This window comes from Echinococcus granulosus, assembly GCF_000524195.1.
Source record: "Echinococcus granulosus chromosome Unknown EG_S00005, whole genome shotgun sequence".
Classification (NCBI taxonomy): domain Eukaryota; kingdom Metazoa; phylum Platyhelminthes; class Cestoda; order Cyclophyllidea; family Taeniidae; genus Echinococcus; species Echinococcus granulosus.
Window position 1 is genome coordinate 1,116,956 of NW_020170385.1, and position 27,513 is coordinate 1,144,468.

At 39.8% G+C, this 27,513-nt stretch overlaps 4 protein-coding genes across 4 annotated transcripts; 2 read left to right on the forward strand and 2 right to left on the reverse strand. All coding sequences in view use genetic code 11, as the record gives it.

Moving 5' to 3' along the window:
- Positions 1 to 841: 841 nt before the first annotated feature.
- EGR_01379 (Geranylgeranyl transferase type-2 subunit alpha) lies at positions 842 to 2,683 on the forward strand (the record flags this gene model as incomplete). Its single annotated transcript, XM_024490628.1, has 1 exon — positions 842 to 2,683. The coding sequence occupies one exon, from the start codon at positions 842 to 844 to the stop codon at positions 2,681 to 2,683; it is 1,842 nt and encodes a 613-aa protein (XP_024354952.1).
- Positions 2,684 to 3,063: 380 nt separating this feature from the next.
- EGR_01380 (DNA polymerase kappa) lies at positions 3,064 to 14,688 on the forward strand (the record flags this gene model as incomplete). Its single annotated transcript, XM_024490629.1, has 12 exons — positions 3,064 to 3,133; positions 3,188 to 3,299; positions 3,650 to 3,735; positions 4,278 to 4,396; positions 5,607 to 5,759; positions 7,486 to 7,793; positions 8,265 to 8,551; positions 9,077 to 9,201; positions 10,936 to 11,180; positions 12,159 to 12,255; positions 13,890 to 14,070; positions 14,453 to 14,688. 12 exons carry the CDS (start codon positions 3,064 to 3,066, stop codon positions 14,686 to 14,688), a joined length of 2,019 nt encoding a protein of 672 aa, XP_024354953.1.
- A 1,587-nt stretch (positions 14,689 to 16,275) lies between these two features.
- EGR_01381 (hypothetical protein) lies at positions 16,276 to 16,780 on the reverse strand (the record flags this gene model as incomplete). Its single annotated transcript, XM_024490630.1, has 3 exons — positions 16,276 to 16,386; positions 16,427 to 16,476; positions 16,726 to 16,780. 3 exons carry the CDS (start codon positions 16,778 to 16,780, stop codon positions 16,276 to 16,278), a joined length of 216 nt encoding a protein of 71 aa, XP_024354954.1.
- A 990-nt stretch (positions 16,781 to 17,770) lies between these two features.
- EGR_01382 (hypothetical protein) lies at positions 17,771 to 26,641 on the reverse strand (the record flags this gene model as incomplete). Its single annotated transcript, XM_024490631.1, has 19 exons — positions 17,771 to 17,923; positions 18,191 to 18,250; positions 18,318 to 18,408; positions 18,525 to 18,628; positions 19,079 to 19,279; positions 19,718 to 19,887; positions 20,487 to 20,535; positions 20,899 to 21,141; positions 21,423 to 21,745; positions 22,346 to 22,497; positions 22,567 to 22,653; positions 22,915 to 23,019; positions 23,348 to 23,616; positions 24,301 to 24,507; positions 24,582 to 24,659; positions 25,233 to 25,341; positions 25,711 to 25,951; positions 26,030 to 26,460; positions 26,493 to 26,641. 19 exons carry the CDS (start codon positions 26,639 to 26,641, stop codon positions 17,771 to 17,773), a joined length of 3,222 nt encoding a protein of 1,073 aa, XP_024354955.1.
- Positions 26,642 to 27,513: the final 872 nt, after the last annotated feature.

The window sequence follows — 27,513 nt, forward strand, 5'->3', positions numbered from 1 at the left end:
CATCAAATTAGTCACTTGTATTACAGTACGAGGTGTTGATTTAGTTCGCAAACAGATCATCTGGAAATAAAAACAAAAATTAAGGGAAAGATAAAATTTAAACAAGATTCAATTAGCTAAAAAATTTTCTAACGTAAGATGTATGTGTACCCAGTACTCCATAACTTGATTGTGCGCAATCTTGCAACTTTACTTTTACTGCAAGCACACTTACAAATAGTAGATCAAGAATGGTCCCCTAAGCCCAAAACTTAGGTTGGCTTAAAACATTTGTTTTAAGAACTCTGATAACCACTGCAGCCAGTTATTAACAGTGCCGCGAACGGCTTTTATATCTTGTTCTGTGCCTTTTTTGTGGCGAAAATACGAGGTTACATCATGATTCAGTAATATCCCTCAGTAGTATCACACGTTGGTATTGCCCCTTTGACTGCTGATAATTTAACCAAATTTTCTGCCACCTAAAATGCTTTTCAAAAACACCAATTTTTAACTACACATCCTTTTAATTCCCTTGGTAATATCTCCGGAACAACATGTTTTGAATTTGATTTCTCACTTGCGTTGGAGTATGGCAGTTTTCTACATCAGGTGCTCTCGACTTAAATCATTGAGTACACGAAGAATCCTTTAAAAACATTTTATAATTTTCCGTTTTTCCGATGTCTCCTCTCAGGGCTTCCTCAACCTTGGGACTTATTTGATTATTGGACGGAGAGCACATTAGTGGTGTTCGCACCTATGTAGGTGTGGTCACGTCAGGGCCTCAGTAACAAAGCCGTGGTTTGGCATTAGATTTTGCAAAACACAAGGCACCTTCTTAAGTACCACAGCCAGAAGTATGCAAGGCCAAGTCAAAGTACGAAGATCGCCAGAGCAGGATGCAAAATTCCGTGAAATCCAAAGTGAAGCAAAACGACGTTTTTCTTTTCTAGCCAAGGAAGTTCTCGCAAAACGTCGATCGGGAATTTTTGATCTTGAAGTGTTAGAAGAGCTTGCTGAACTTTTAGAACAATCGCCGGATATGTTTACAATGTGGAATTATCGTCGGGAAATAATCCTTAATTCCGCCAACTTCGACATTTCAGTTGATGCTAGATCTAGAATATTTGACAACGAACTTACCTTAACTGCAAAGTGTTTTTTAAAGAACTCGAAGTCCTACGCAACTTGGCATCATCGGAGTTGGGTGATGTCCCACCATCCACATCCTGATTGGCAGAATGAGCTAAATCTTTGCAATGAAGCTCTTAAGTCGAATGAACGAAACTTTCATTGTTGGGACTATCGGAGATTTGTCGTTGAAAGTTCTCGGACGCCCAATACCGATGAGCTCCATTTTACATGCCTGACCTTGGAGGAAAACTTCAGTAATTATTCTGCTTGGCATTACAGAAGCGGATTGATTGGCGCAGATGATGAAGTCTGCACGGTTGCAACTCCGGTCAGCCCACCACCCAAATTTGAAGTCGATCGGAAGAACGAAAATTCTAGGTTCCCATGGGATGAATTTGATCTGGTCCACAATGCCATTTTTACTGATCCTAAGGATCAGGGTCCCTGGTTTTATTATTCGTGGTTGCTCGGACGTGGTGTGAAAGATTGTTACCTCCGTGAACTTTACCTTTCAAGGAGTCTTCAACGTGCCGTCCTAGTCTTTACATCCCCAAAACTCAAGAGTGCCATAAGTCACTTGCTTGTTGACATAACTGTAACCGACTCATCCACCAACACACTCAATTCCTACACTCCCGACGATCTTGACGGCTGGAAAAGCGCTTTGGATGACAATGTTTCTGCTGTGTGGTGGTTTGAACTTCCAAAGACCATTATTGATGGGTGTGCGGTATCTGTGACTGTCCATTCCGAGGAAAGGGGAGGTAAGACCCCTGTTTACTCCTCCACAGTTGAGAGTTCTAAAACGTGGCTATTTTGTCGGATGGAAGCAGATCAGCAGGAATCTTTGACTAGGGTTGCTCTTGACCCTCGACGTCTTCTCAATTTTATGGTGTCTCCTGTCCATGAACCATCCAGCTTGATGGGTGAGCTCGATACTGTTCGTGAACTTGTTGCATTGGAACCTAATAATAAGTGGGCGTTATTTACCCTTGTCAATTTACTTCGTTATATTCGCCCTCCCAACTGTGCTACCGAAATTGAAACCGCTGTCAAAACTTTGAAGACTGTCGATGGTCACAGGAAGCGTTATTATGCCGATATGGCCAGTGCACATGCCACCGAAGATGCTCTTGTTGCATCCTTTGCTATTAATTCACGTGTTCTCAATCTTTCAGGAGTTGGGTTAACACGTGTTTGCTGCCTTGATTGGTGCAGTCTTATGACGGAACTTAATTTATCGAGCAACAACTTGGATATGCTCCCTGGAACATGCGCTTATCTTGTGTGTCTTAAGGAATTTAACTTAGATGACAACCGCATATCTTCTCTGGGGCCAATTGCTGGTCTTCCCCAGCTAAAGCATATGTCTGTATGCCGCAATCTCATCACCCACTTTGAAGGACTTGAACCCATTCTTTCTTGTCCCAATCTTCGTGATCTTGATATTACTGGGAATGAAGTTGCTGAGTTGTCCAATTTTACGGTCCTCCTGGCCGAACACCCCTACTCAAAGGGTAGTCACAATTCTCTTAACGTTGTGTACAATAAACCGGTCAGGACATAGCTGACGGTAGCCTGTGCATATCGTTTTGTATCAACATTGTAATATTTACCAACATCTCCACGTCTGCTTATTTGCGGCTCCTTAAAGGTGTTTATGGATATTAAAATATCTGTGGCAATTCCCATAATTCAACCTGACTATTTGTTTCTGCGCCGTATATCTCTATCATGTGATAGCATTCCTCTGTTGTTGCTTTACACTTTGTCACAACGGCATTTAATTAAAAGTAAATGTCTTGATTATGAAGTACCTTACTTTTTTGCCTGAGTTTGTTTGTACTGCCATCGACTACTTTGTCTTATCAAACGCCTTTGGTTTTTGTGCGGTTGCGATTATGCAACTAGAAATGTCTTGGAATGGACAAGGATCCGTCAGAATGAATGTTTTTTAGCGAATTGTCTGAATTATCCTCGTCTACCGAACTTTTTACACTTGTGCCTTTGAAAGGAAGTATGTCCGTATTCGTCTTGGTCATTTACTGCCATTATTTTGATAGGGTGTGAGAACTGAATATACGTTCTTCTTACCATGATACTATACTTATTAGGGCGCATGCTATGGCACGATACCTGGATGCTGTCATATTTTCAATTTCTGAGTTTGTTTTCGCATCAAAGTGTGCTTGAGGGACGGTGGTAGATATTCCCGCTTTGGTTCTCATGGTTACGCTCTCCATGGGCTATGTTCATGGGTCTAGTGATGCGAAGCGTTAGACTTCTATTGATAGATCCTCTCAGTATTCTTGATCGCGCTGTAGTGATCAATATTCATGGTTTGCTTGTGGATTTTTTTACTGTGGCCAATCCTTCTCATAATGCGGCCTTAAGGTAGTTTAGTCTTTTGTACACAGGTTGGCTGTTATGGGATACGTCCCCTTCTCGAAAAGTGAAAATAAGGTTCAAATAGCCTAATTTATGCTTTTCGTTATTGGTAGGCTGCAAATCTGTGCTTTTAGACATTTGACAGCATGCGAGGAATTAATTTGTACAAAGCCGGCATGGAGGGTCTCGACGCTAAGACGATTGACAAAATTATCGAAGATAATTCCAAGGGTAAGCTATAAACGATCTATTTTGTATTGATTCCTGATCCTTCCCCTTGCTTCAGCAGCTAGTGGAATCTATGTTTTGGGGTTAGATCCGTTGCGTGATGCTCAAGAATGCGGTGTAATTGTTAGCTATTAACTTTCTCCTTTGAGTTTGAGCAGTAAGGAATTTCCACCCTTTAGCACTGTGGATGATAGAACAGGAGGTCGATCCGCCACAGATACACTTAATTTCAATGTTAACGTAAGATGCTGGCGTCTTTGTAGTGAACTCCAGTAACTGAGAATCTGGACTGTATTCACTCCCCTCTAGTTAGATTTTGAGCTTTTCCTTACAGTAATGTTCTTTGAAATTTGTACCGAAGTACTGCACGTTTCCAGTCTCCATACCTTCCATTATAAATCATTAACATGGCAAACATTCCCTAACACGTTGCGGTCATAAGAAAATAGCAGTCATCTACCAAAAAACACCAGCTGTTATTTTTTGCCGTTAGTAAGCTAGCGATTACCGTTGAGTATAAACTAATGCACCAAACCTTTCCTTAGGGTCCAAATTTTATGAAAATGAGGTGCGACGTGGTGCCATTCTGAAGGAACAAGTTGCAAGGAAGCTAGCAAAACTTCGGTCTCTGACTAAGGAAGAAATTGACGCGGGTGAGAAGGATGTAAGCTCTGCGTAGCGTACATATATGTGTCTCATCCATGATCAAACAGACGGCATTCGGATAAGAATGCTGCGCGCATTAGCCATTTTCTACATATAATTTAACGTCAGGCAATTAGTTGCTCTGACATTTTTTTGGCTTTTTCGTGTTTGGTGTTGCACCAACTATGTTCAGTTTTTGCGTCCCATAGCTTTTCTCAGGTGGAGGCATTGGCCCCATAACTCCCTTTTTAGGAAGCTGTACATAAATATGAAATCCTATCCTTGTTGAATCATGGACCACGAATTCGATTGACAGTCTGCTTGACTTGCAGTGCTATTATGACCATTTGCTAATTTTAAATTAACAGCTTTTATCTGAACTGCTATTTTGGCCTCAATCAGGTACGAGTTTCACTTGAAAGGAATGTGACACATTACTTCTCGCATGCAGATGAGATCGCTGCCTTTTAATTAACATCAAATGCCATATGCAACCAGACGAACAACTTTTTAGTGGTGTTTTGATATTCAATTCCCAAATCCGTCTTGAAAGCCGTACTTGATCCAGCCTATTTTATGGCTTTGGTGTGTTGGGCGTATAGAAGCATTTGCCTGTGTCCCCTCACGCTGACAAAACTCAATTTAATAAAATGGGATCAGAGCTGGTTCGATTATTTTCGTTGTTAAATTCCTCGGTCATGTGCGCAGAAAGTGCCGAAATTTGGGGCAAATCGTCATAAAAGTACCCACCTTCATAGATTTTCCAATTAATGCTTATTTTTGAGCAGAAAACCGCTATAGATGGAGTGTTTTTTCCATTTACTTCATGGATTTAGTCTTATTACATCTGAGTATAGCTCCCTTATATATATATATATATATATATGTACTGTCTCTATATAAGCTGCGACCAAATAATCTAAAAGAATGTACTGGTAGTTTTAGACCAATCCTTCACCTTTTGTAAACGCTTGCAAGTGGGTCCAGTTATAAAAAACTTATCTAATTGTCGTCATATGCGCAAATTTCCCTTAATTGGTTGCCAATCTTTCCTAACTGTTGATTATTTGACACATGAAAGAAACGTTTTTCATTTCGCTCCTGTTTCGATTCAGTGAGTTATTGGACCATTCGATTGGGTAGACAAGCACTTGCCTTTACTCTTCCTCTTTATTTGTACTAGGAACCGCAAAACATCAAATCTGGTCACTTCCACTTCCTCATTGTAGGCTGACAAACTGCTGCGGAGTTACTGCACTGAAAGGCGGTTCGACAGGTGCATTGTTCACATCGACATGGATGCATTCTACGCGGCAGTGGAAATGCGGGATGATCCGTCGCTTCGCCTTAAACCCCTGGCTGTTGGTAGCCAGAGCATGTTGGTAAAACATTGTACTATTTCCATCTTCCAATTGAACGCTTGCTTAAGTTTTAAACCGTATATGGAAATAATCTACACACTACAGCTTTTGTTGGCTCCTCTTTTAAAGTAATGTAGATATCTGTGCCACAAGAAGAATCGGTTTACACGCTCTCGTATGTAATACCATTAATCTAAACATATCACAGTCGAGGCATGTTTCATCCTTTGCTTCTCCCAACGGAGCCAAAAGTTTGTTTTTTGCGTGGCTGAGCCGATGCGAGCTTCATCCTGAAATTGAATGTGATTTCAAAGTATGATTGATAAGCATATGAATATGGAACCGTATGTGAATCGACTCATTTTTATATACGGTAGTTTCCTTTTTCGAGAGTCCTACTTATACCGTGGGATAAATGCATGCTAGTCTTGTCAGCTGAGGTCGTGTTTTGTTGGCGAAATACGTTTAATAATCATCTCCATAAGTGCGTGTATTTATTAATTTACGAATAAATACGTTTATCGAAGTGATGCGGTCGAAAGCGGTTCAGATTCAAATGCGCTTACTTTACATCTTTCATGTATTTACAGCAGAGATTCAAATGTGTGGAAATCAAAATCTCTTTCGTTGGTCATCAGTTTCTTCTCATTAGGATTGTGGTTACTGTGTAGCATTTACTACAGCCACGAAACATCCGTTACTGTTTGGGCACGAAAGGGCTGTTCTAGTTTACTGGCCAAAGAAAGCGTTAATAGCAGCAAAGGTGTGATGCAAATTGGGATTTAGTAGAAGGAAGTATATGCTCAACTGCACCAATGCTGCGCCTTCAGAAAACGTACCCAATTTTGGTTAAAGCTTTCAAGCCCACAGAATTATTTTAAATTGTGCATATATCCTCATATGCTGTTACCAACTTCGGTCATACCTGAACGGCAAAATCAGTTTTCATAGCTGGCACATTTGCCAAATTTTATTCAAAAATAGTCAGCTCCGGCTGCCAATAGCTTAGGTTAGATTAGCAGTCGCATCATGTTTCCTCACAGGTCACGGACCTATATGTGACCTAACGTTATTTATCTAATCATATTCAAGTGTATTCATTTTTACATTAAAAGGATCTTGTCAATCTTCTATTAGGGTTTTTTCATCCTGATCACAGTCGTATTCCTAGTTTTGAGTGTTCCGTGTCTGATGGGCTGATATCATCTTTGAGTAACTACTAGAATCAACTCGTTTTCAGCAAAAGATCATGTGTTTGATCTAACAATCGGCCATGTGAAATCTGTCTTGGTAATAATATCTAATGCTAGTCACATTTCATGCTCAAAATATCCTTCATTCTGGCGACTGTCAATAGTATCTTTCCAGTCGAAGCACCTGTGCTAAATTAAGCCGGTTTTTGGGAACTAGTGATTCCAAAATTTTCTTATGTTGCGTGGCACTCAATTAGGATGCATAACGATTTCGACTTAAAACACTGGAAATTGCATGAAGCCATTTGCGTATCATGTTTTCCGAGAGTTATCACAGCGCTTTCACGGGTGTGGTTTGGACAGCTGCACTTCGCATTTATATTCATCTTGGTTTTTCGTGATATTCAACATTATTTTTGTTTCTGAGACAAAGACTATTGGCTTTTCAGCTATGGACCGATTAAGAAGGGTAGGCCTTCCACTCACACTCGTCACTGATGCATGGAATAGTGTATATCTGCGACGTCAAAACCGCAGTTTTGAATTTTTTGCAGTCGACAAGCAACTACTTGGCGCGTCGGTTTGGTGTGCGAGCTGCAATGCCGGGCTTCCTAGGCAAAAAACTGTGTCCTCAACTGACCATCGTACCGCCAGACTTTGTCAAGTACACCGAAGTCAGTCGGGCGGTGCGTGCTGTCCTCGTGGAGTACTGTGAGAGCGGACCCCCTGGACTCGTCGTGATGAGTCTAGATGAGGTTTATTTGAACATCACCCAGCACCTAAAGGAGCGCGCTGATTGGCCACCCGCAAAACGCACTTATTGGCCGCGGGCGGCACCCAAGACACCCATGCTTGTCTGTCGGTACGATACTCGCACTTCAAAACTATCATCTCGTTCTGTATCAGCCTAAATTATCGTTTTTTTCACAAATGTCAAGGTTTTTTTCGAATTCAATTCATCTTCCAATGTCCTTACTCAGCTCATACAATTCATTATTTGTTTTTAAGCTTATTATTGTGAAACGGATCATCTTTTTACGGTAGCTCATTTTTTTTAAGATTGCCACTCAAATTACTAGCAATTTCCATGAGTGTATTTCACTTTTATTTCACTTGCTCGTTGATATGTTATGTTCATGTAGACTCAAAGTATTCTTAGAATAATGGCTTTTTTTCATTTCGTACGCAGTGTGGCACCAAACGTTGCTGTGACATCTTATGATGCTTATTTTTTTAATTCTGTCTTAGGTTTGGTGGACCTTTATTTTCCTTGCTGTTTTAAAACGTCCTAATTAGCTGATACTGTTCAGGCCCTTATATCACCTTTATTTAGATGTGCTAAGGCTACCAAAGACTCTGGCGTCGCTGATCTGTTAACTACCTCATCAGCTTCGAATTCCCCCACTAAGCTCTCCGCTGCGGAGGAAGGCAACAGCAATCGTGACGCCCCCTCCAACATCGTCTCCCTCGTAGTCGGCAAAGATGAAGAGCTCGCAACGTGTCTGCTATGTGGAATGCTGATCAGATCTGGCCCGCGTGTGTTTGGGACGAGTGCAGAAGAGGCTGTTCGTGAAATGAGATTCCGAGTGTTCTGTGCGACCCGTCTCACCTGTAGCGCCGGTCAGTTCCATGGTGCCTCGGAAAAAAATGGATCCCAATTACTTGTTCCCTTTCTCAACTTTCTGAATGTTTTTAGAGCGTTGCTTAAAATACCCTCTCAAGATTCGTAGTACTCTAATGGTCGAATTCATAAAGTTCACAATCCCGTCTTTTCGGAGTAATGTTCACTTTGAATATTTTGATAACTGACATCAATTTTCAGTGAATGCCATTATATCCTGCATGATCTTGCCTTTTTCTGGCCTGTAATTTTTCACGACCACATATTTCGACCATCAAATAATATTACAATGGTTGCATTTCCAATTTTCTCATGACAGAAATGAATACTATTAATAGTTGTTTTGCAAAATTTCCGGAACACATTGCTTTGGCTCAACCGCGACTGTCACCAATCCTTGGTAAGTGGTTGTGTGTTGCAATTTTGACGACCATTACTGTATGATAACAAAAGTGCAGCAGCCTATTAGATTTGCGTATTATTGCACTTATTTTCTCTTTCTTTCTTTTATGCCTTTTTTGAAGGAATCGCGCCCAATTCCCTCATTGCTAAAATCGCCTCCGATTGGAACAAACCAAATGGACAGTTTTTCGTTGAGCCCACAGCTGAAGCTGTTGAAACATTTATATCCCCTCTTCCCATAAGAAAGGTAAGTTCATTCATCTATGATTTGAACTTGGAGCCAGAAAACCCGAATTGCTGTGGCTTCAAAGCTTAAAAATTGCTCATACCGTAAACAGGCTTATTTTCATGCTTAAACTTTGCACATAAGTAATTGTTTGCCTTTTTAACCTACAAATTACACCTTGAAAGTCACACTACTTAGATCTGCTTAATCCTTTCAAAGTCGTTTTCCTCTTCAACATCTTTGTCGACCTCAGACGCTGCTTAAAAGTGTAGTTTGAGGACCAAATGCCTGCATAACTTACAGCAAGATATTGGCACTAAAATAGCTGAAAACAAATGTATAGTTTTGGTGTAGTGCAACATCGCCTTGATTTCAGGTTAAATCCACGTATTCTTGCTTTGCTTAGCGCAATAAGTAAGTTAAAACTACGCTTGAATGACTTATGCAGAGCACATATTCATTAACCGTAAAAGAAGAGAGCATTTGGGGTTTTTTGGGTTAGCGTTAGTGCGTTAGCCGCAGATGCAGTTTTGTTATTTAACAACCATATAAGAATAGTCCGTTATTTTTAAATTATAGCTCCCAAGTCATGTCTATTTACATGGGAACCCTTATTTCAGTGGAGGGACGGTCAAACTTCGTAACGAGCTAAACTGAGATTTTACTTGAGGTGCAAAGTTTGATATCTCTCAAGTATTAATTGCTTCAAAAAATGGTCTTATTTCTATTAGAAATTATCAGTTGAACTTTGTTAACGATTGATCTCGAAGAGCCTATTTTCATTTTTAATAGATTTTGCGTTAAGAAGTGCTTCTTTAACTGAATTTGGTGTAATAGGTAAAAAAGGATCATTAATGAAATCAACACTTCTTCTCGATAGTGAATTGTTAATAAAAATAATGCTCACAATAAGCATAACCGGTAGATTTCCTACTCGTTCAGTCCGATATTTTCGAAACGATTAATTTTTTAATGGAACTGTTCTTCATGGCAGGCCGGTAACAACTTCAGTAAGGTAGCACACCGGGCGCGGATACCCACCTACCGTCGAGCGATGCTTAGGTTAATGGCCCTATGGACAGTTTCTAGGGTGTGCGACTCGCCTGATTTTGAGGAATACGACCTATAGTTTACGTGTGCACTGCTGATGACGTTCATATTTTGTATTTTTGTCCTCATCGCCTCAGTTGTGCATAATGCACCCGGGCTTAGCTTCACGTAACTTCTGTCGTGGAGGTCTTCGAAATTCAATCTTGGCTTGTGGCTAGTCAATCTTTTTAGGTGGTAGTGGGAATTGTTAACCAGCTGTTCAATATGTAATTTGCGTGTGGTTTATGTGCTGTCTGAGTCCGAGTAGCGGACTCCATAGATAAAACACGTTGCCCCATATCGATAAATCAACAGTAATAAATCAATCATATTAGTATTTGTAATAAATAATTTATAATTCCTAGATATTGTGTCTCAAGGTCTGTGTGATCGTGGCTGGCTTATTAATGTTTCATAAGATTTCAAGCGCATTTAGACAGTCAAGTGGACTGAGATTCTTCACTTAAGAGTGCATTTACCTGCAGAACCACTTTACTGTTAAGACCTTTCGATTCCATACTCTTTTAAACCCAAATCGGTAGTTACTAATTTTGTGCGCGTTCACTTCATAACCCCAAGGGGATGGAATAAAAAGACGCGCTGAACTGCACGCTTTGTGACTTTTCCGACATTAGACGTTCCTGGGTGATTGCTAATTCCGCACAGGTGCCCGGCATAGGCCACGTTACGGAGTGTCGTCTGAGGGCCTTTGGTGTGGAGCGCATCGAAGACCTACGTAAACGGCGCGGTGCCCTCTTCCATCTCGTCTCGCACATCGGCCTAGCCTACTATATGCGCATCTCGCTGGGCCATAGCGAGGACGACTGGGTCGGTCCCGCGGCCTCAGCGACAGCGACAATGGGGGGCACCTACTTGCGAGGCGCCTGTCAGAAGAGCATGGGCATCGAAAGGTGTGTCGATTCACCTACCATTGGTATCTTCTTCGTGCTTTACTTCGCTCGTGGGTTGTGGTTTTTCTGGGGCCTTCTATCTTTCATCTTTCCACCTCATCCCCAATAGTAGCTTGGATCTTTTGCTAATGGCTTTCACTAGCTCCACCTCTGTCTTTTGTCCTTTGTGTCTAAGGCTAAGTGCAAACCTTCTCGATGAAACAAAATACAGTGTTTTCAGTCTGCTTTGGCTGTAAAATCAAACCTAACTGAGTCGAAACATCCAAAAAATTTTCGTGCCACACAAATGTCTCTTTCATACTCATTAATTGGGGTGTTCGTTATCATCCTACTACCAACTTCTATGATCATATGTAGTGCATTTTGTTCCTTTCTTTTTGAAAATAGGTTTTTCAGTTTTCCATCGTACGTACTTCCGCTCGTATTCCGCTACTCTCACAACATGTCATACTTAAATTATTTCCAAAATCGTTTGTCAGTTTCGTACTAAAGTCGAAGTTCGTTAGCTCATACAACTTACACTTACTTGTCTTTTTTATTCCCCAAGTGGTATCAAACTTTGCATTTCGCCCTTTCACATTCGCATAATCTAGACAGTCTGGTAATAACTTTGTCCTCAAATTAGCATTTTAAGTCTGTGAGCTTGATATGCTTTATAATTTTGAAGTGATGTTTATTTTATTGTGTGCTCATAGCGTTGGACCGTGAAATACTGGAAAATGATGTACTTTGCACTTCAAACTGTTATATTACTGTTCTCGGGTCTGTTTACATTTTGACATTACTTTCACACCGATAATGCATTACCCTTTTAGTGATCGTACTTTTAAACTGTACGCATCTTCAACCCTCAGTTTTATTGTTAGTATACTTTAGCAGTAAAGCGTAACCCTCCGAGACAAATTCGAAGTGCTGCACACCGTCACTGGGATTAATATTTATGACTTTTCGGTGATGTAACCTATTAAATGGTTTTAGAACTTTCCACGATTGCGCTGATCCGGGAATCCTTCATGTTAAATGCAGGCAATTGTGCTTATCTCTTGTTAACGACATGAAGGAGGCGCACGTTCAGGTAGGTAACTTTACTGCGCTCAGAAAGTAATCGTGAATACCAGTTCTCCTTGATCTAGTGTAATGTGAGCGAATTCCCTGACAGATAAAAATGAAAAGTCGGAGATTTATTACCTCGGATGGTCCTGTTAGTAGGAACACTGATATTTAAACGCTCAAAAATCACAGTTTTTAGCTTCGAGCACCTTGTCTAGTTCCCCGTTAAATTGCTTTCGTCTTGTAATCGCATCGGCATTTTCTAGGCGTTATGCCATTTCAGTTGGAGACAAGTTATCATCGACTTAATTATATGCCCAGTTTTGTAGCAAACAATAATTGCTCAAAAGGTTCTCTGCGGCCACTTTTCCAATAAAAACAAGAAATTTTTTCACAATGAGAGGATACCACACGCTTTACTGTAGCGGAATTAATCTTATTTGGAATGAGATGGTAATGTGAAATGCAATGTCGTAGGTGTTAAGTTGCCGTGCGCTTAAGTTTGGGTTCTTTGGCGTGACTACCTCCCAAGGGCCATTTGACCCTTGCATGCAATTCTAGAATCATATGTATAAACCTTAGCAAGTATCCATCGACTTGAGCTACCTTGTGGAAGCTAATGTTAAAAGTGCGGTCGGTTTGTTGTCAGTCTGCCATCATGGTTTGTCTAATGTGTGGACGTTAAGTCATGTGGATGCATTGCTAACTAGAGGTAACTTACTAAATAACAAAATTTCTTCTCATCCGTTAGATTTTTGATGGCAACCCACCAAAGCTACCTACAAGCACTAGATGTAGCATTGCAATCTCATCGTCATTTTTGCGGAATCCAGGCATTTCAGTCTTCAGAAACGCAACATCAATTTTCGACCCTATTGGCTTATAGGGTTTGCGATGCTTGCCTAAACTGTACTCACCTCAAATCACGCTCATTCTTGGGAGCTAACGAGTATCTTTTAGGATAAACGCATCGGAATAGGCAAATGAATTGGGCAAGTCTTCCGCGCATCTCATGTATTGTCACGTGTTTGTTTGATCGCCAAAGTGTGCTCTGATACCGAGACTCAAGGATAATTTATTGCAGCATCGGGTAGAAACCTTTAAGCGCTCATATGTGATCATTGGGCACAAACAGTTCAGGAGCATCCTAAAAGTTCTGGGTTGTTTATTTCAACGAATGATTAATTTTTCAATTTAGTCTTAAATCATTTTCATAATTAAACGATGGTTATAACCTTGATCAGTCAGTTAGTCAATATTTTCATTAACAAATATCCCTTCCTACTAATTAATTTGGCATTTTGAAGTATTTTGCGTAATGCTAGTGGAATATGTGCAAATAACTGGTTCCAGTTAAGTGTGATGATTTGTTCACGTGGATAGGTTACAAACATTACTCAAATAGCAACTAACTCTTACCTTTTCTTCATTATGCTCACTGTTTACATTTGTGCATAATAATTGAAATCCCCTTCTCAAAAGACTTTTGCTGTTGGTACAGTAGGAAGTCTTTAGGACTTTCTTAGTAGTTGCCGTTGGCCACAACATTGTAAACATTGGTTTGGTATAACTTTAGCCTTTGCAACTTCACATACGTTTTAATTTCACTCTGAGGGGCTTTTTTGCTAAACTCTCTTCTTATGCCATTTTCACCCAAAGGGTAAAACGGTGACCATGAAGTTTAAATTGAGTACCTTTGAAGTTCGGTCGAGATCGCAAACGTTGCCCGACTACACCTGCACCACTGCAATCATCTCTCAGTGCGCTTCGGAGATCCTCAGGGACGAGATGAAGGCGGAGTTGGCAGAAAATTCGAAGGTCCTCACTCTTAGACTGATGGGTAATTTTGCTTATACCCACCTACCTGCTACATTTTTGACGTAATTTGATAAATAGCATAGCCTTTGACTTCCCAGAGCACTTCAGTCACCAACTAGTGCAGCCTAGTTTCTCCTCCAGCCCTTTTCATACCCCCATTGTAGATGTCTTCCTAGAGCAAAGTAAATTTTCCACCCTATTTTTTGTATGAATTCGATTTGCATACACGTTGGATTATGGTCGATGCAGGTTTTCGTACATGCTGTCGATTGCATTACCTCCTTTGTTTTTAAGAGGCAGAAGAAGTGTTCATTTACACCTCCACAATTTTCGGCAGAATATACTTATTACAAGATTTGAAAAGTATTACCAATGCCTAGTTGCATTAATTCTCTACACTTTAGGCGTTCGAGTTTCAAATCTGGTTCCCTCTGCAATGTGTCAGCAGTTTCGACAAGAAACGCTTGAGGCCGCTTTTAACAGAGGATTTCAAGGCGATGAAACCATGGAGCCTGATGATGATGATCCTTTGGTGACTTCAGCCGTGAGTTTGCGATGGAAGCATAGTCATCAGTGTAATGTAGCGTATCTTATCAGAACCACTTCAGCATCTGTTACGACTAAAAATACTTTTAATTAAATCCGTTATATGAGTTTTCAAAGCTTCTTACGTAGGATCTCGTGTACGAAATGGAGCACCTAAACAATATCTTTTGACTTTATGGTTAAGAGATGTTTTACTTGTTTGTGTCTAAAATCCATGCGGTAGATGAACATTAATTGATACACAAATAGGCTTATCCAATTGAACATCTGATCCGTTCAATAATATTGTATTTGAAATTGTAAGTCGTATTACTTAAGTTGAAGTACTTTGATAAGACTCAATTGATAACATTTAACGATTTTGTGGGAATTGTTTAGGGTTTGTTAGTGCGTCTAAGACTGTAGTACCAATCGACACGCCAATTGTAGCCCATGGAAATATCAACCAAATTCCCACTCTTGTCCGCCTTTAATTGCTTTCTCTTATAGCTCATGGAATTAATTAGGGCACTGCTCATCATGGTAGGCATCAATGCGAGTGGCAACAAAATTACTTCGAAGTAGATTCCTTCTAATTATTGTATTTATAAAAACGGAAAGTCTGAAATAGTTGCAGTCATGTTCGTTATAAAAGGATTGAAGTTGGGTATTGTTGACCCTGACACCACTTGAAAAATGGTAGGTTTATCTTACCACCCAGCCAAAAATGTACATAGATGGTTACATCAATAGATAACTTCGTGTTGACGTGCTTCTCGAATTGCGCATTTGTCAAATCCATGCCTTATTTGCGTACGCCACACCTTTTGATCTCCTCTTTCTTGGCACTTTGACTACTTATTTAATAAATTTGCAATTTCGCCGCAATAGATGATGTATTTGAGTTTTCTCTCATCTAAATTATGTGCTTAATGGGATTTCCCAACACGATTTCTGAAATTACCATTGTCCTTGAGGTGAATTCATTCGGTATTCTTCGATCGGGTGACTTGATGGATCAGAGTACAGAGCACCTGGCCTAAAACGACTTGCTTCTAATTCTGTCTGACGTTGATATGTGGTGCCCCCGTGTACTTTTGATCTGTCATTATTTTTACTCTAAGACCCGCACCTTTTGGACTGCGGATTAGTGAAGGTTCGAGTAGTCGATTACTTGAAGTATGGGCCTTATGCAATCGAGCTATACCTGTTTTTTTCTCCTATGTTTCTGACACCGCATTAAGTCGAGCCTTTGCTGTAGCTACATAGCTCTATCTTTTGGATTTATTTACATATTACACAACTGTGTTTAAATGCGGTGTCTCATTGTACAAAAGAGGAACGGTACTATCTTCCATAAGGGGGTTTTCGAGGCATCCTACTAAGGTGGGTGGTCGAGGTAGGGCCTGTTTCAGGGTTTATCGATAAACTTTTATGCATACCATTCCTTCGAATGATGGAAGGGCAAAGATTTTGGGTCTAGTCGAGGGTTCGGGGGTTGATAGCTTACGCAATGTCGAGCAACGCCCCCATTCGAAGGTAGAGGTGTTGTGATGCATTATGCGACCTTCTATTGGAGCTGCTCTCGTTGATCGCCCTTCGGGTACCAATTTGTATGTGGGTAGATGACGAACACTGAGCTGTGAGTTGCAGATATGAGTAGCAGTTGCGTTTCACTAGCATCCGTTGTCTTTTTTACTTACTACTTAGTCAGTGATTTGCGTGAAATCTTCAATTTTTTAAGGATACTATGATTATTCAGTGCACAGATAATGCGAAGTACTGAGTGGAGAGCCTCAGTCATTTTTGGCACCTGTGAGCAATATTATAGATTTTGGAGTAAAATGGTATACCTTTTCAGCTTTTTGCGGAACCTGAAGATGTTTCCTGCCAAGTAAATTAACTGAACATTTTAAATGACTATAAATGCTCCTAGTCCAAGGCACTTTTCGTTCATGAGCCTAACAGTTTGCGCTGGGCTTATTTCAAATCTGTCCGCTTGCTCTTCTTGAAGAGGCATGCAGTAGCATGGGCGCGCTTTTAGTGTGCGCTTATCAATCAAGTAGTCACGAGTACCCTAAGCAGGAGATGAAGCGATCAGCTTTTAATGGACTACTGAAATGTGTAGACCATACGCACATCTACTTCGTACCCGATTGTGTAGGTGTGCTTTCTTTTAAATGAAATTGATTAAACCACTTGAACATGATATCATCATTGGTCTTTTAGTGATCATGGAAAACTTTTAACCGTCAAATAAGTAGTGAGTGGCTAAACACTTTACTCTGTGCTACTTGGAATGTTTACAGGAAGTTCCCGAGGATTGTTTTGTACAACGGTCTCTGCCACTTGTTAGCGGGAAGGAATCATTTGCTACACAAGCCCAAGGGTTCACCTCCGCAACCTGCCCTGTTTGCTCTAAACAAATACGGCTCAAAGATCTTGAAGAGGTGCGTTTTTGCGGAGCTCCTACTCAATTATGTCTATATTAACGAGGAACAACCATCTCTATATCAAAAATCCATTTTCGTGCGCCAAGTATGCCATATGGTGTATTTTTTCATTCGGCAACCGTGGAATTGATTCGTTTTCCTATAACAAATTATTTGAACATTTTGTTGCTCAAAGTATTACTACTCTGAATAATTCACGTTTTCAAGACAATTTAAAGGATGACACACGACGGCCTAACGTTCTATCATTTGTTTAGATGAATGAACACTTGGATACTTGCTTGAGTCGGCAGACGGTATGGGATGCTGTCAAAGAAACATTTTCTTCACCAAACCCAAGCTCCTCAAAATCACCCAGTACCAGAACAAAAAGAGTTGCACACCCAACTCGTTCTACCTCAAGTACTGGTCCCTTAGACAAGTACCTCAAGATGAGTTAAAGCTTTCGTTATACAGCGTTTACTTACTCGTTTTTGAGCGCAGAAACTTTGTATTTCAAAACGCTGTTTAGTGAGTTTCTCTCTGACTTCTTAAACACGTTTTTTTATAAAAAAATGTTTGGAATATCGCAGTTCCTCTTATTGTGGAAATGGACCACTATTAGTACAACCGTATTTTTAAGGCCGTGTGATGTGATTATCTTGCATACATCTGTACTAGCATATCCCTGCTATACTGCTAAAGGTGTTCAGTTTTTTCATTATGTTCAATGGCATTTTGCACCTCGCTGAAATGGAGAATCTTCTAACGGACCTGCTTAACCATATCTGGTTTCGCGTACATAGGCAGGAGGTCGTAATTGTTAGCAACGAAGCTGATGGTTTTCTTCTCCACTTCGTATTTATGACCTTTTGAAAGATGCTCGTAGTGGATTCTCTCAAATGTTTCCTTTGACATCTGTTATAAATCCAAGAAAAATTATTGTATTTTACGTAAAGCTTCAATTGTTAGAAGTTGAAACAAGTTTAGTTGGAATATTATAGGATCATTACCCAAGAGTTTTAATGGTTTTTGAGGTTACTATGTTAGAGTACAGAATTGGCTTTCACAACCAGTCTATGATGGCAAAACACATTAAATTGACTATTTGAGTTATGAAGATTCTGATTCTTAGTTGAGTTGTTTGGGAAGAGGCGTATTTTGAAGTTTGGTGCATGAACTCACCTTCTCACAGGGCTCTTGGAATGCCCGAATAAAGTCAACAAGCGGCACTGCTCCCTTTTCCTGAAGAAAAGAGGTTATTTAAATCACACGTACGATGTTTAACCCGAACGCCATGTAATTTTCGTACCCTAGCGTTGCAGCCGAGTTCATGGATTTCCTCTTTAAGTTCTTCGAAACGGTCGTGAAAGAGGGCCATTGCCCATGGCTCATCAAAGAACCTACAATAAAAGGGAATTTTTGTGTTTTGGAAGGGTTGAACACAGCCAGATTTTTTAGATGCCGAATAATTTGCCCATTCGTGCTGGAAGCTGAGAGAATTCGGATGATCACTCACGAATAGAAATCGGAGATTAATCCCTCATCATATCGCGCTACCAGGTTGTTTACTGCTCGCTCGTGCGTTGAATAAAGGCTCACATAATTTGATATTGGAAGGGCCTATTTTGCAGAGAAAATTGCTTCAATAGTATTGAAAATTAGGCATTCGAAATGGCAACAAGGGAGAAATCTTGCCCGTCTTGATAGACAAATTATGTGAGAGATTCGGTTGATCTCATTTATTTGTATGCGGAAGTAACCGGTCCCTTTTTCCGCCGCCCCGGTAACCAGTGATCTACCCTAAAAGCAGTACAATCTCTCAGGTAAAAGTCACTCTCCAGAAGAGTCCACATCAGTAGTGGATTTTCGAGATTCCAGTATGCATTGTATCGTGTGCTACAATTGGCCGAATAAAGTTGCATCCCACTCAATTTTTAAAGTATTGGTTTGCTTCTGCTCACTTTCAATGATTCATGTGCATTAATAACTGGAATCTAGATATGCCACTGATTGAACTGAATGGCGATACTGCTTTCACTGCTTTCATGAACAATCAAGGTGTAAACGCACAAATTCCGGTTCTTGTAATCTGAGAAGGGGGTTCTTTTTGTGGCCAGGTTCCCAGATCTTGAGGAAAGTGTAGCCTCCGGGGAGCATGGCGTATGCTACTCGGGGCATCTTGAACGTAGGCAGTAAGTGTCGCTCGTCTCTGTCCGGAGTTTTGGGCATCTCAATGCTCGGATCGAACTCTTTCAGGAAGGCGTCTCCTAACTGTGTTGATACAAAGCATGGTTCTGGTTTGGGTTCGATTATTACACAGTCTAATAACGTGTAAAAGGCTGCTCTCAAAACATAAAACTAAGTTGGATATCGATAATACGAGAAATTTTTATCGATAAAACAACCAAAAAACATCCCATATTACGTCGGAACTTTAGGTATAAATTCAAGGCAATCATTGAGGTAGAACGATAGTTATGTACTTAAATCGAAGTGTTAGAACGTCGAAATCTGTTAGAAGTGATACGCTATAAATGCTTTGCCTAATTACAATGCTCCTGAATATCATATGCCAATACTCAAATTCGATAAACACTGAATTGAGTCATGCATTGTATATACCAGACGATCCAGTCCCCTTTTTATTTTAAATAGGTCAAATAAGTTTGTTTTTTTTTGCTGATAAAGAAAATGAAAGCATCCGTTCACCTTTTCTCCAACTTCCAGACTGTTGAAGAGAGCATGAGTGTATTTGTCATTGTAGTAAATACGACGGAATTTCGTCGCTGGTCCCGCAGCTCGGATGCAAGGGTCACTAGTGTGGAAGTTGGCATCGATCACCAATTGTTTGTCAAAAACCAGACAGGCGTCATTCACGGCTGAAATACACGAGGTACAGCTGAGAAACCCACAGCACTCGAAGGCCTCGGTGACATTAAAAACCAAACTGAGTTTATTTTAACTCCTAATGCTATGAAACACTCGCAGTGATCCCACTTTCTAGATACATGTTGAACGGTGAAATACGTTTATCGACCTCGGTGGCACCTTGCAATGATTCGCAAATAAAAGTTGCACATGTACATATGCCTCCATTGCTGATGAAAGCGCTCCAGCAGCATGATAAGGTGGGTGCATTGCATCATCACAGTGATTATTTACTAAAAACTCTGAAATGAAATGTTTTTTTATTTTATTGGTGTCACCCCGAGCTGGCGAGATGAGACTGGAAATGCGTCACATTCATCCGACTGGTACTTTATCCGTGACAAAAGATCACAGTTTTGTATGAATCACCAAAACTCAGGCATTATACCTACGCAGCGCGTTGGTGATTTTATTTAAGGAGAACATGTGTTTATAGCATCAATTCACTTCGAGAAAACCAGTCCTATCTTTAACTATATTCCTCACTACTCATTTTTTTTGACATGACCTTGCCAGTGTTTCAACGTAACAACAGTTAATGTCGTTTTACCTTTGAAAAACGTGTAGTCGATTTTCTTGTTGACGAATGAAAAGAACGCCTAAAACAGAGATGATAATGAGCACATTACAGTTGCAACTTCCTAACGTTATCAAATAAATGATGGGGATGAGAACCGTGGTGTGCATGATTACATTGTGCATTGGCATGTATTTAAGAAATTCAATGAATTCCAATCACAGCCATCTTCTCAAGAGGCAAAATGAAGCTTAAGTATGAAGAAACAAGTTACTGCCTTACAAGAGTGAAGTGGTAAAGTCGGTTTTAACTCCATCATAAGGTATCAACAAGGTTTCAATTTCAAATAGATTCAAGCAATTGAAAGCTAGACATTATGCTACAAAACAAAGTACCCAATTTCACAATTCTCTAGGACATGGAACCAATTAGCAAATTATCTTACGACACATCGAATACGTTTTTCTATTCCCTGAATGATGAAAGTGGCATTTTCAATTTCTTCCACGAAAACGGAAGTTGGGTCGTCATTCCAGCGTAAAAGAGTACAATGTTTGAATATGCGGACCCCAGCGTTTTCCATTTCTTCATGGATAACTGTCTCTACTGCGTAATCGTCAAATGCAGACGTTAATGAATGGCATTGGGGTTTCGTCTTGGTTTTCGACAGCTCATCAATGCTGTTGGTCTTCAAGATGGATGACAATGAAGCATTACCAGAGAACAAATATATTTTCTTCCAATATCTATTGTATTTTCTCGTATCCAATTCACCTAGTGCCATTCTTAGGCCAGCACCATACTCATTTAAGTCAGCTCATTTAAGAAACATTTTCAAACCTTATTTTGAGGACAGCTAACATGTTCTTTATTTTGCTAAGTTTATTTTAATTCAAAATCACATCTCTGTTTATGCTAATACCAATAATGTAAAAGCTACGAGAAACACTAGTTTGATCTTCAACGTACATCGTTTTTCTTGAAAGGGTGCATCATAATGATGCGGATACTAGGGACTCCCATGTGGAGAAGTCCATGAACACAGGCATAGGCGTCCAAACAATCGCCAAAAATGATTATGGGACCCTCTTCGGGACGGTGTTTGGGTTTCTTCTCTGAATTTGGGTCCTCCAAAAGCATGTCTGTCTGAAGACTTTGTTTCCGAGACAGCTGCCTCTCGTTGGACGTATCCGGCATGAGGTTCCTCTCTACATACTCAATGGCTTCAATGGTGCTGTTCTCGTCGTTCAAGAGGAAGAGGTTTGAGGCCTTGTGCTTGGTAGAAATTACAACTAGTGAACAAAATAAGGCACAATAGGTAAATCCGCACACAGAACTGGGTTCGCATTCAAATAACCATTGCGATGAAACCTGCTAAAGCTTTAACTGCAGAAGACTGAGTTGAATTCCTCATAAAGAGTTGATGGGATGTTGCATAATCTCGGATATTCCTCTATGCATTAATTGTTATAACAGCATTGGAACCGTCTGGGCATCAATCCACAAATTCATCTGCATTTAAAATCTAACCGAGATGAACAAACTTCAAAAGCCTAGCAATAATGTAGATAACTTTCTGTCAACCCTTCACATTCCTACTTATTGGTATTTCCCTTACAAGTTCGCATTTTAATATATCGCAAACATTATAAGGTTTTAAGGTGATGAATAAAGCAGTCTAATATGGAATTTAAACACTTTCTTTTTACTGTTGACACCATTTCCATAATCCAGAATGATAAATGTTTTGCTAGCTAATTGCGCTGAGTGTTGTAAAAGGCAGCAGGTACTGTTTTATCAAATAACAGTGTTATTTTCTTTAAAAAGAGCAAAAACCAGAGGGATGGAAAACGTGTGCTATTTACTGGTAGTGGTCGCAACAGGCAACCTACTGGGTTCACACGGATTCTTGCGACTCCTCTCGCCGATGAATTTGGGATCGATCCCGATTGGCGTTGGCGGGTGGTACTGCATTCCGGGCGACAAAATGAGAAAGTCGTATGATATCTCATGGACCCCATCAATTGTAATTAATTTTCGATTTCTATGAAAGAGGGAAGAGTTGGTGTCCAAGCTTTAGCGATGGATTAGGCATCGGAGGGAACGACCTCACCTGTCGATTGCCGTGAGTGTACCCAAAATAACGTTTACCAACGTATGCAGCGAAATCTGACCCAGACGCCACCGGCCTTGCGCGTAACTGAAAAGGATGTTTAAATTATGCGCTTTACCCTTAGAAAGTCGTCACAGCGGAAAATATTTAGCTAGCCAATTTTTAAAATAGCTTAGAGTATTTCGGATATCTTAAATAAATAGGGATAATGCTGAGTTAAATAAGCTTAAGTCAAAGATGATAAAATGATGGGAACCAAGGCGGCCGCTTTGACTTTACTTATAAGGATGGCAGCAGTGCGATATTATACGAGCTTTACTTAGGTAATTTGTGCACCAACTATCGTACCGTGATGGATAGAAGAGAGGGACACGATGGTTCTCTGAAGCTTCAGTGTCTCCGAGAATTCCATGAGGAGATAACAAAACAAGATTATTGAAACGGATGTGTGATCTAAAAAAAGACGGAATGAGCTTACTAACGCACCAGTGTGTTGGAAGAGTCGATGGGTAAGTCTACTTGTTTATCATTTAGAAAACCAAGAAATAGAACTTGATTCAAGTCTACAGTTGTCACCGTGTTGGCCAGTATCGCTATGATTTCAGCCTTTCCTTAATTATAAGAGAATAGACTTATACAATCCCTCTGCGCTTCAGTGTTATTTCACTCAATGAGCTAAAGCTTAAAAAGTATCGCCCTATTCCGTTCCTACTAAATATACTCGTGCTCATCAGCATTCATTTGCAGGCAAAATCGGTATTCCAATGAAACAATGACTTACGCAAAGACCAAGCGCTCTAGAAAGGCTAGACTAGTCGACGAGGCGCCGACAACGATAATGCGCGCGTTAAGCACAATCTTGGGCTCCATGATTAAGTTGCGGGAGATGTGATAGACGGCTGGCGGTGGATCGTCGAGTGGACAGCTGAGAGTGTGATTCTGTGGACCCTTCTCTCCCCTCACTAACCCCGAAGGGTACACAATCTGGCGTCGAGGCCGGACTGCATAGAAATCACCCAAACATGAGAGTGGTGTATTCATCTTCAGCTTCTAGCAAGAATATAGGCATTTCAGCGTAAGTTGTCCACTACCTAATCACGTCAACTCCATCTAATTTTCAGTCTCATGTAAGTTCTTATCAAGGTTGTTTGGTATAAAGTTCAAAATTAAGAGCTTCAAATAATCAACAAATTTCCCTATTCATTTAACAGCCGTTTCCTTTAAATTTAGATGATTTTAATGGTTTTTGGAAGCATCTAGTCTTAGCAGTGGCCGAAACCACTGTTGATTGATTTTCCATCGTCTGTAGGCTAAGGTTTCCTCATCAAAAATCAACAAATAGTTTACTTGTTAAATGAAGGAGTGAGCATGACTTCAGATCGTTAATAAATTACTGAATAAAGTGAAACATTTAATTTTGCCGAAAGATAAGATTGGAGTTCGGTCGACTCAGAGGAGGTTTAGTGCAAAACATTTTAAAAAATATAGCTGTTAGGGCTACGAAAAATCTGGATCCAAAGCGAACCCAACCTTTAATTAGTAATGCCTCAACGTTATTAGTCAATTCTAACACTTTATCGAATATTCTTGTGATAAACATATGCACTAAAATCGCCCGCTTTATTCAGGAATCCATGTATATGGATAATAGATGGAGCCACATAGGAACCTTAATACTGTGTTCAACTCTAAATTCAAATGGCCATTGCCATTGAAACGGCGATGAAGACTTACGGTGTCCATAGCGAACGGTGGATAGATGAGGTAGAAGAAACATGTCTTTCCCGACTGACGCATTACTTCACGCAAAAAAAATCGCGCCCGTGAATGAACAGTTAAAGATAATACAAAGTGAATCAAAGTAGCAAATTCATGTTTTCCGTGATGTGTAAAATATATGTATTCTTCCAAATCATAATTAGCCTTCAGCCAATCGATATGCTATCAAAACGAAAATACTTTCATTAAATTGTTTCAGTAAACTCTTTAAATGAATATTCCTGCGACATGCATACCTCTTCGGCTCGAGCAAAAAGCAGGCCCACGACTTTTCCCAAGCACAACGCTACGTAACACAACAATGCGGTTCCATCCTACAGTAACGAATTCATTTGCTACGTTGTTCCAACCATTTTCACCTACCGATTCACATCCTAACTTCATGTAATTTTTTACATCTTTTGCCAAAAGTTTTCGGTCGAATGGATGCATCTGATGGGCCAACTCCAAAATATCAGAGAGGTCTTTTCTGACAGCTGGTCTTACTTGAAAATCACTGCAACACGAAAGGACGATTAGCATATCACTTCCTTTATATGCGTGAAGTATGATGTGAATTTCAAAATAAATCCACCTTATTAAGTTTGCCCGATGATATACATATAGGTCTTGGGTAACTGCGGAATCAACTCGGGGCTTCACTCGCTGCAAATAATAATCTTATTAAAATTTCAATGCCGTTGTAAAATAATCTTAAATATGCTGTGATAGAGAGTTATTTCAGACGCAGGTCACTGATCAACCAATTGAAATGTCAAATATTTGTTTAATTACGTTAATAACGTTAAATCAAAGTGGTTTGGGGTCTCGGTTTTAAGGATCTTAGATATTCCACAACCTGCTTAATACATAAATTTTATGAAACCCAGTACCACTGTCGAACTCACGTGAAATTCCTGCAGCAAAGTTGTTTCTGGATCTAGTCGTGGAACTGTTATGGCCGCATACTCAATACCAGGAAATTGATCGAACATGAATGATAAAAAGTCCTTTGCACTAAAATCCAATTTAAGAAATAATTTGAAAATTTGTGCCGATTTTACATGCTACTAGGCTATTTCGACTGAATGATTAGTGTTATAACCTGCTACCTACATACATATGTAAGTCTTAGAAAATTCATTACTGATTTTTTTCATCTTAATAATTTGAGTGATAGTAAGGCTATTATTTGAATTATTACCTAACGGTTACTCTGGAGTGGTTTTCTGAGCCATTAGGGCAGAAACCTATGTTTAGGGTGTTGTAAAAGTGTCTAACATCAAAGAAATTTGATCATATGGTGCACGTTGTAAGCATCTTTGCGTAAAACGGAGAAAGGCAATAGTCTTTTCAGGTCCCGGAAATTCGAACAGTATAACGCACCGCGTATCAAATTCAGGAAGCAAACCGTAAAGCTGAATAACAAATGCATTATTGTCTTCACGAGAGTAAGCGTTTTGTTGAGTGTCATGAGAGGGGTTTACACCAAAATATCCTTTTAGATGACGTCGAATCCAATTTCCCGATGAAATGTAAGCTAATCTTGTGTCTTTATCTACAGAAAACGAATCCGAAAGAATAGTAGAACGCAGATCATCGGTGGAGAATGTGGTAGGATTACCATCTAGTAAACAATAAGAGCCGACATTGCTGATAAACATTCTGCGTACTTCATTTATTCTTTATGCATATTAAAGTTTACCTGAATCTGGGTCGATTTCTTCACGAAAAGCTATTAATGAGGCATCAGCATGTAATTTCTTTAGTTTATCCGTTGAGTCATCGGTTAGATTATCGGATTCTGTTGAATCAACATCAGCAACAGGCAAATCAATGTGCAATTCTAAAAATGATGTGGGTTTTGGCATGTTTGATTTATCTCGCAAATCGTTTTTCTGTAGATAATTGCAGGAACGCAAATCATATTCTTTATTTAAAAACTCGGCATCGAATAATGTAGTGGCGTTCATAAACCCGACAGCATGTCCTGTTTTATTCGATTCCAATGCAATTGCCTTCATATCCTTGTTTTGGGCTTCCACTAACTCGGATATATAGAAACCCCCGTAAAGTTTATGGAGAATATTACTCTTTGAGTCGAATATTGGTGTTAAATCGTCATTGTCTTTGACACTTTTGAGTACTGATTATACGAACCTACTAACCTGGCCAATCGACAGTGCAGAGCAGAGTCGAAATCACGACGCATAAAGTGAACAACATCCCACTTTAGCTCGTACTCTTCTTCTTCGGTAGGTGGTAGCTTAGAAAATATTGGCTTTATTTCCCAGGAAATAAAATGTGCGAATCTCATTCTAAGAACATTTTCAGGAAGTGATTCATCAAATTCATCTAAGGCCTGTTTTTACTTATAGGAAGGCATACCGTAATTAACAGTTTCAGGGACAAGCAAGAGAAAGTGGTTTACGTCGGCAAGTGCCCGAAAAGCAGCACGTATAATATCAATAAATCCACGTTTTTTGTATTCTTCTTTGATAACAATTAATTGAACGAACAGGGTGTTGCATGTATTAAGATGTTCAAATTTGAATGTTGTCTTCAGCCAATCACTTCCATATATTCCCTTAACAAGTGAAAGTGGAGGAGTATCATTTAGGATTAAGCATCCAACAACTTCACCGCAAGCTCCTATCGCAGTGAGGGAAAATAGTCCACGCTCTCTGTAAAGTATTTATAGAAAAATTACTTTGGAACTCACAGCATACTAACCAAGTTGAACTTAGTCCTAGAAAATACTTGATCTGATTCAATCAACTTCTGAACATAAACAGTATCTAAAGATTCGGTTTTTCTGAAGTTGTGTATTTTCATTGCAACTCTGTAATTTTACGGGATTTATTATGTATCAGTCTTTGTTTCGTTCTCGCGCAGTAATAAATAACGTTAAATATAGCGCCAGCTCATCGACTAATGAAATCCAGGAAATGGGGTTGTGAACGCCTATTAGAGACGGCGTTATTTTAATTCATTTAAGATATAAACATCTCGGGATATTCGTTACTTTGTTGGTCCAATATTTCGTTATGCGAATTTTATAAATTGACGTTTTAGAGCAGGAAACAAAAAATGTAGCCACCTACGTTGAAGCATACCGTATAACATTGTATTCAAGCGCAAACATGTGAAATATTCCCGTCATATTACATCTCACCAACCCATCGTGCT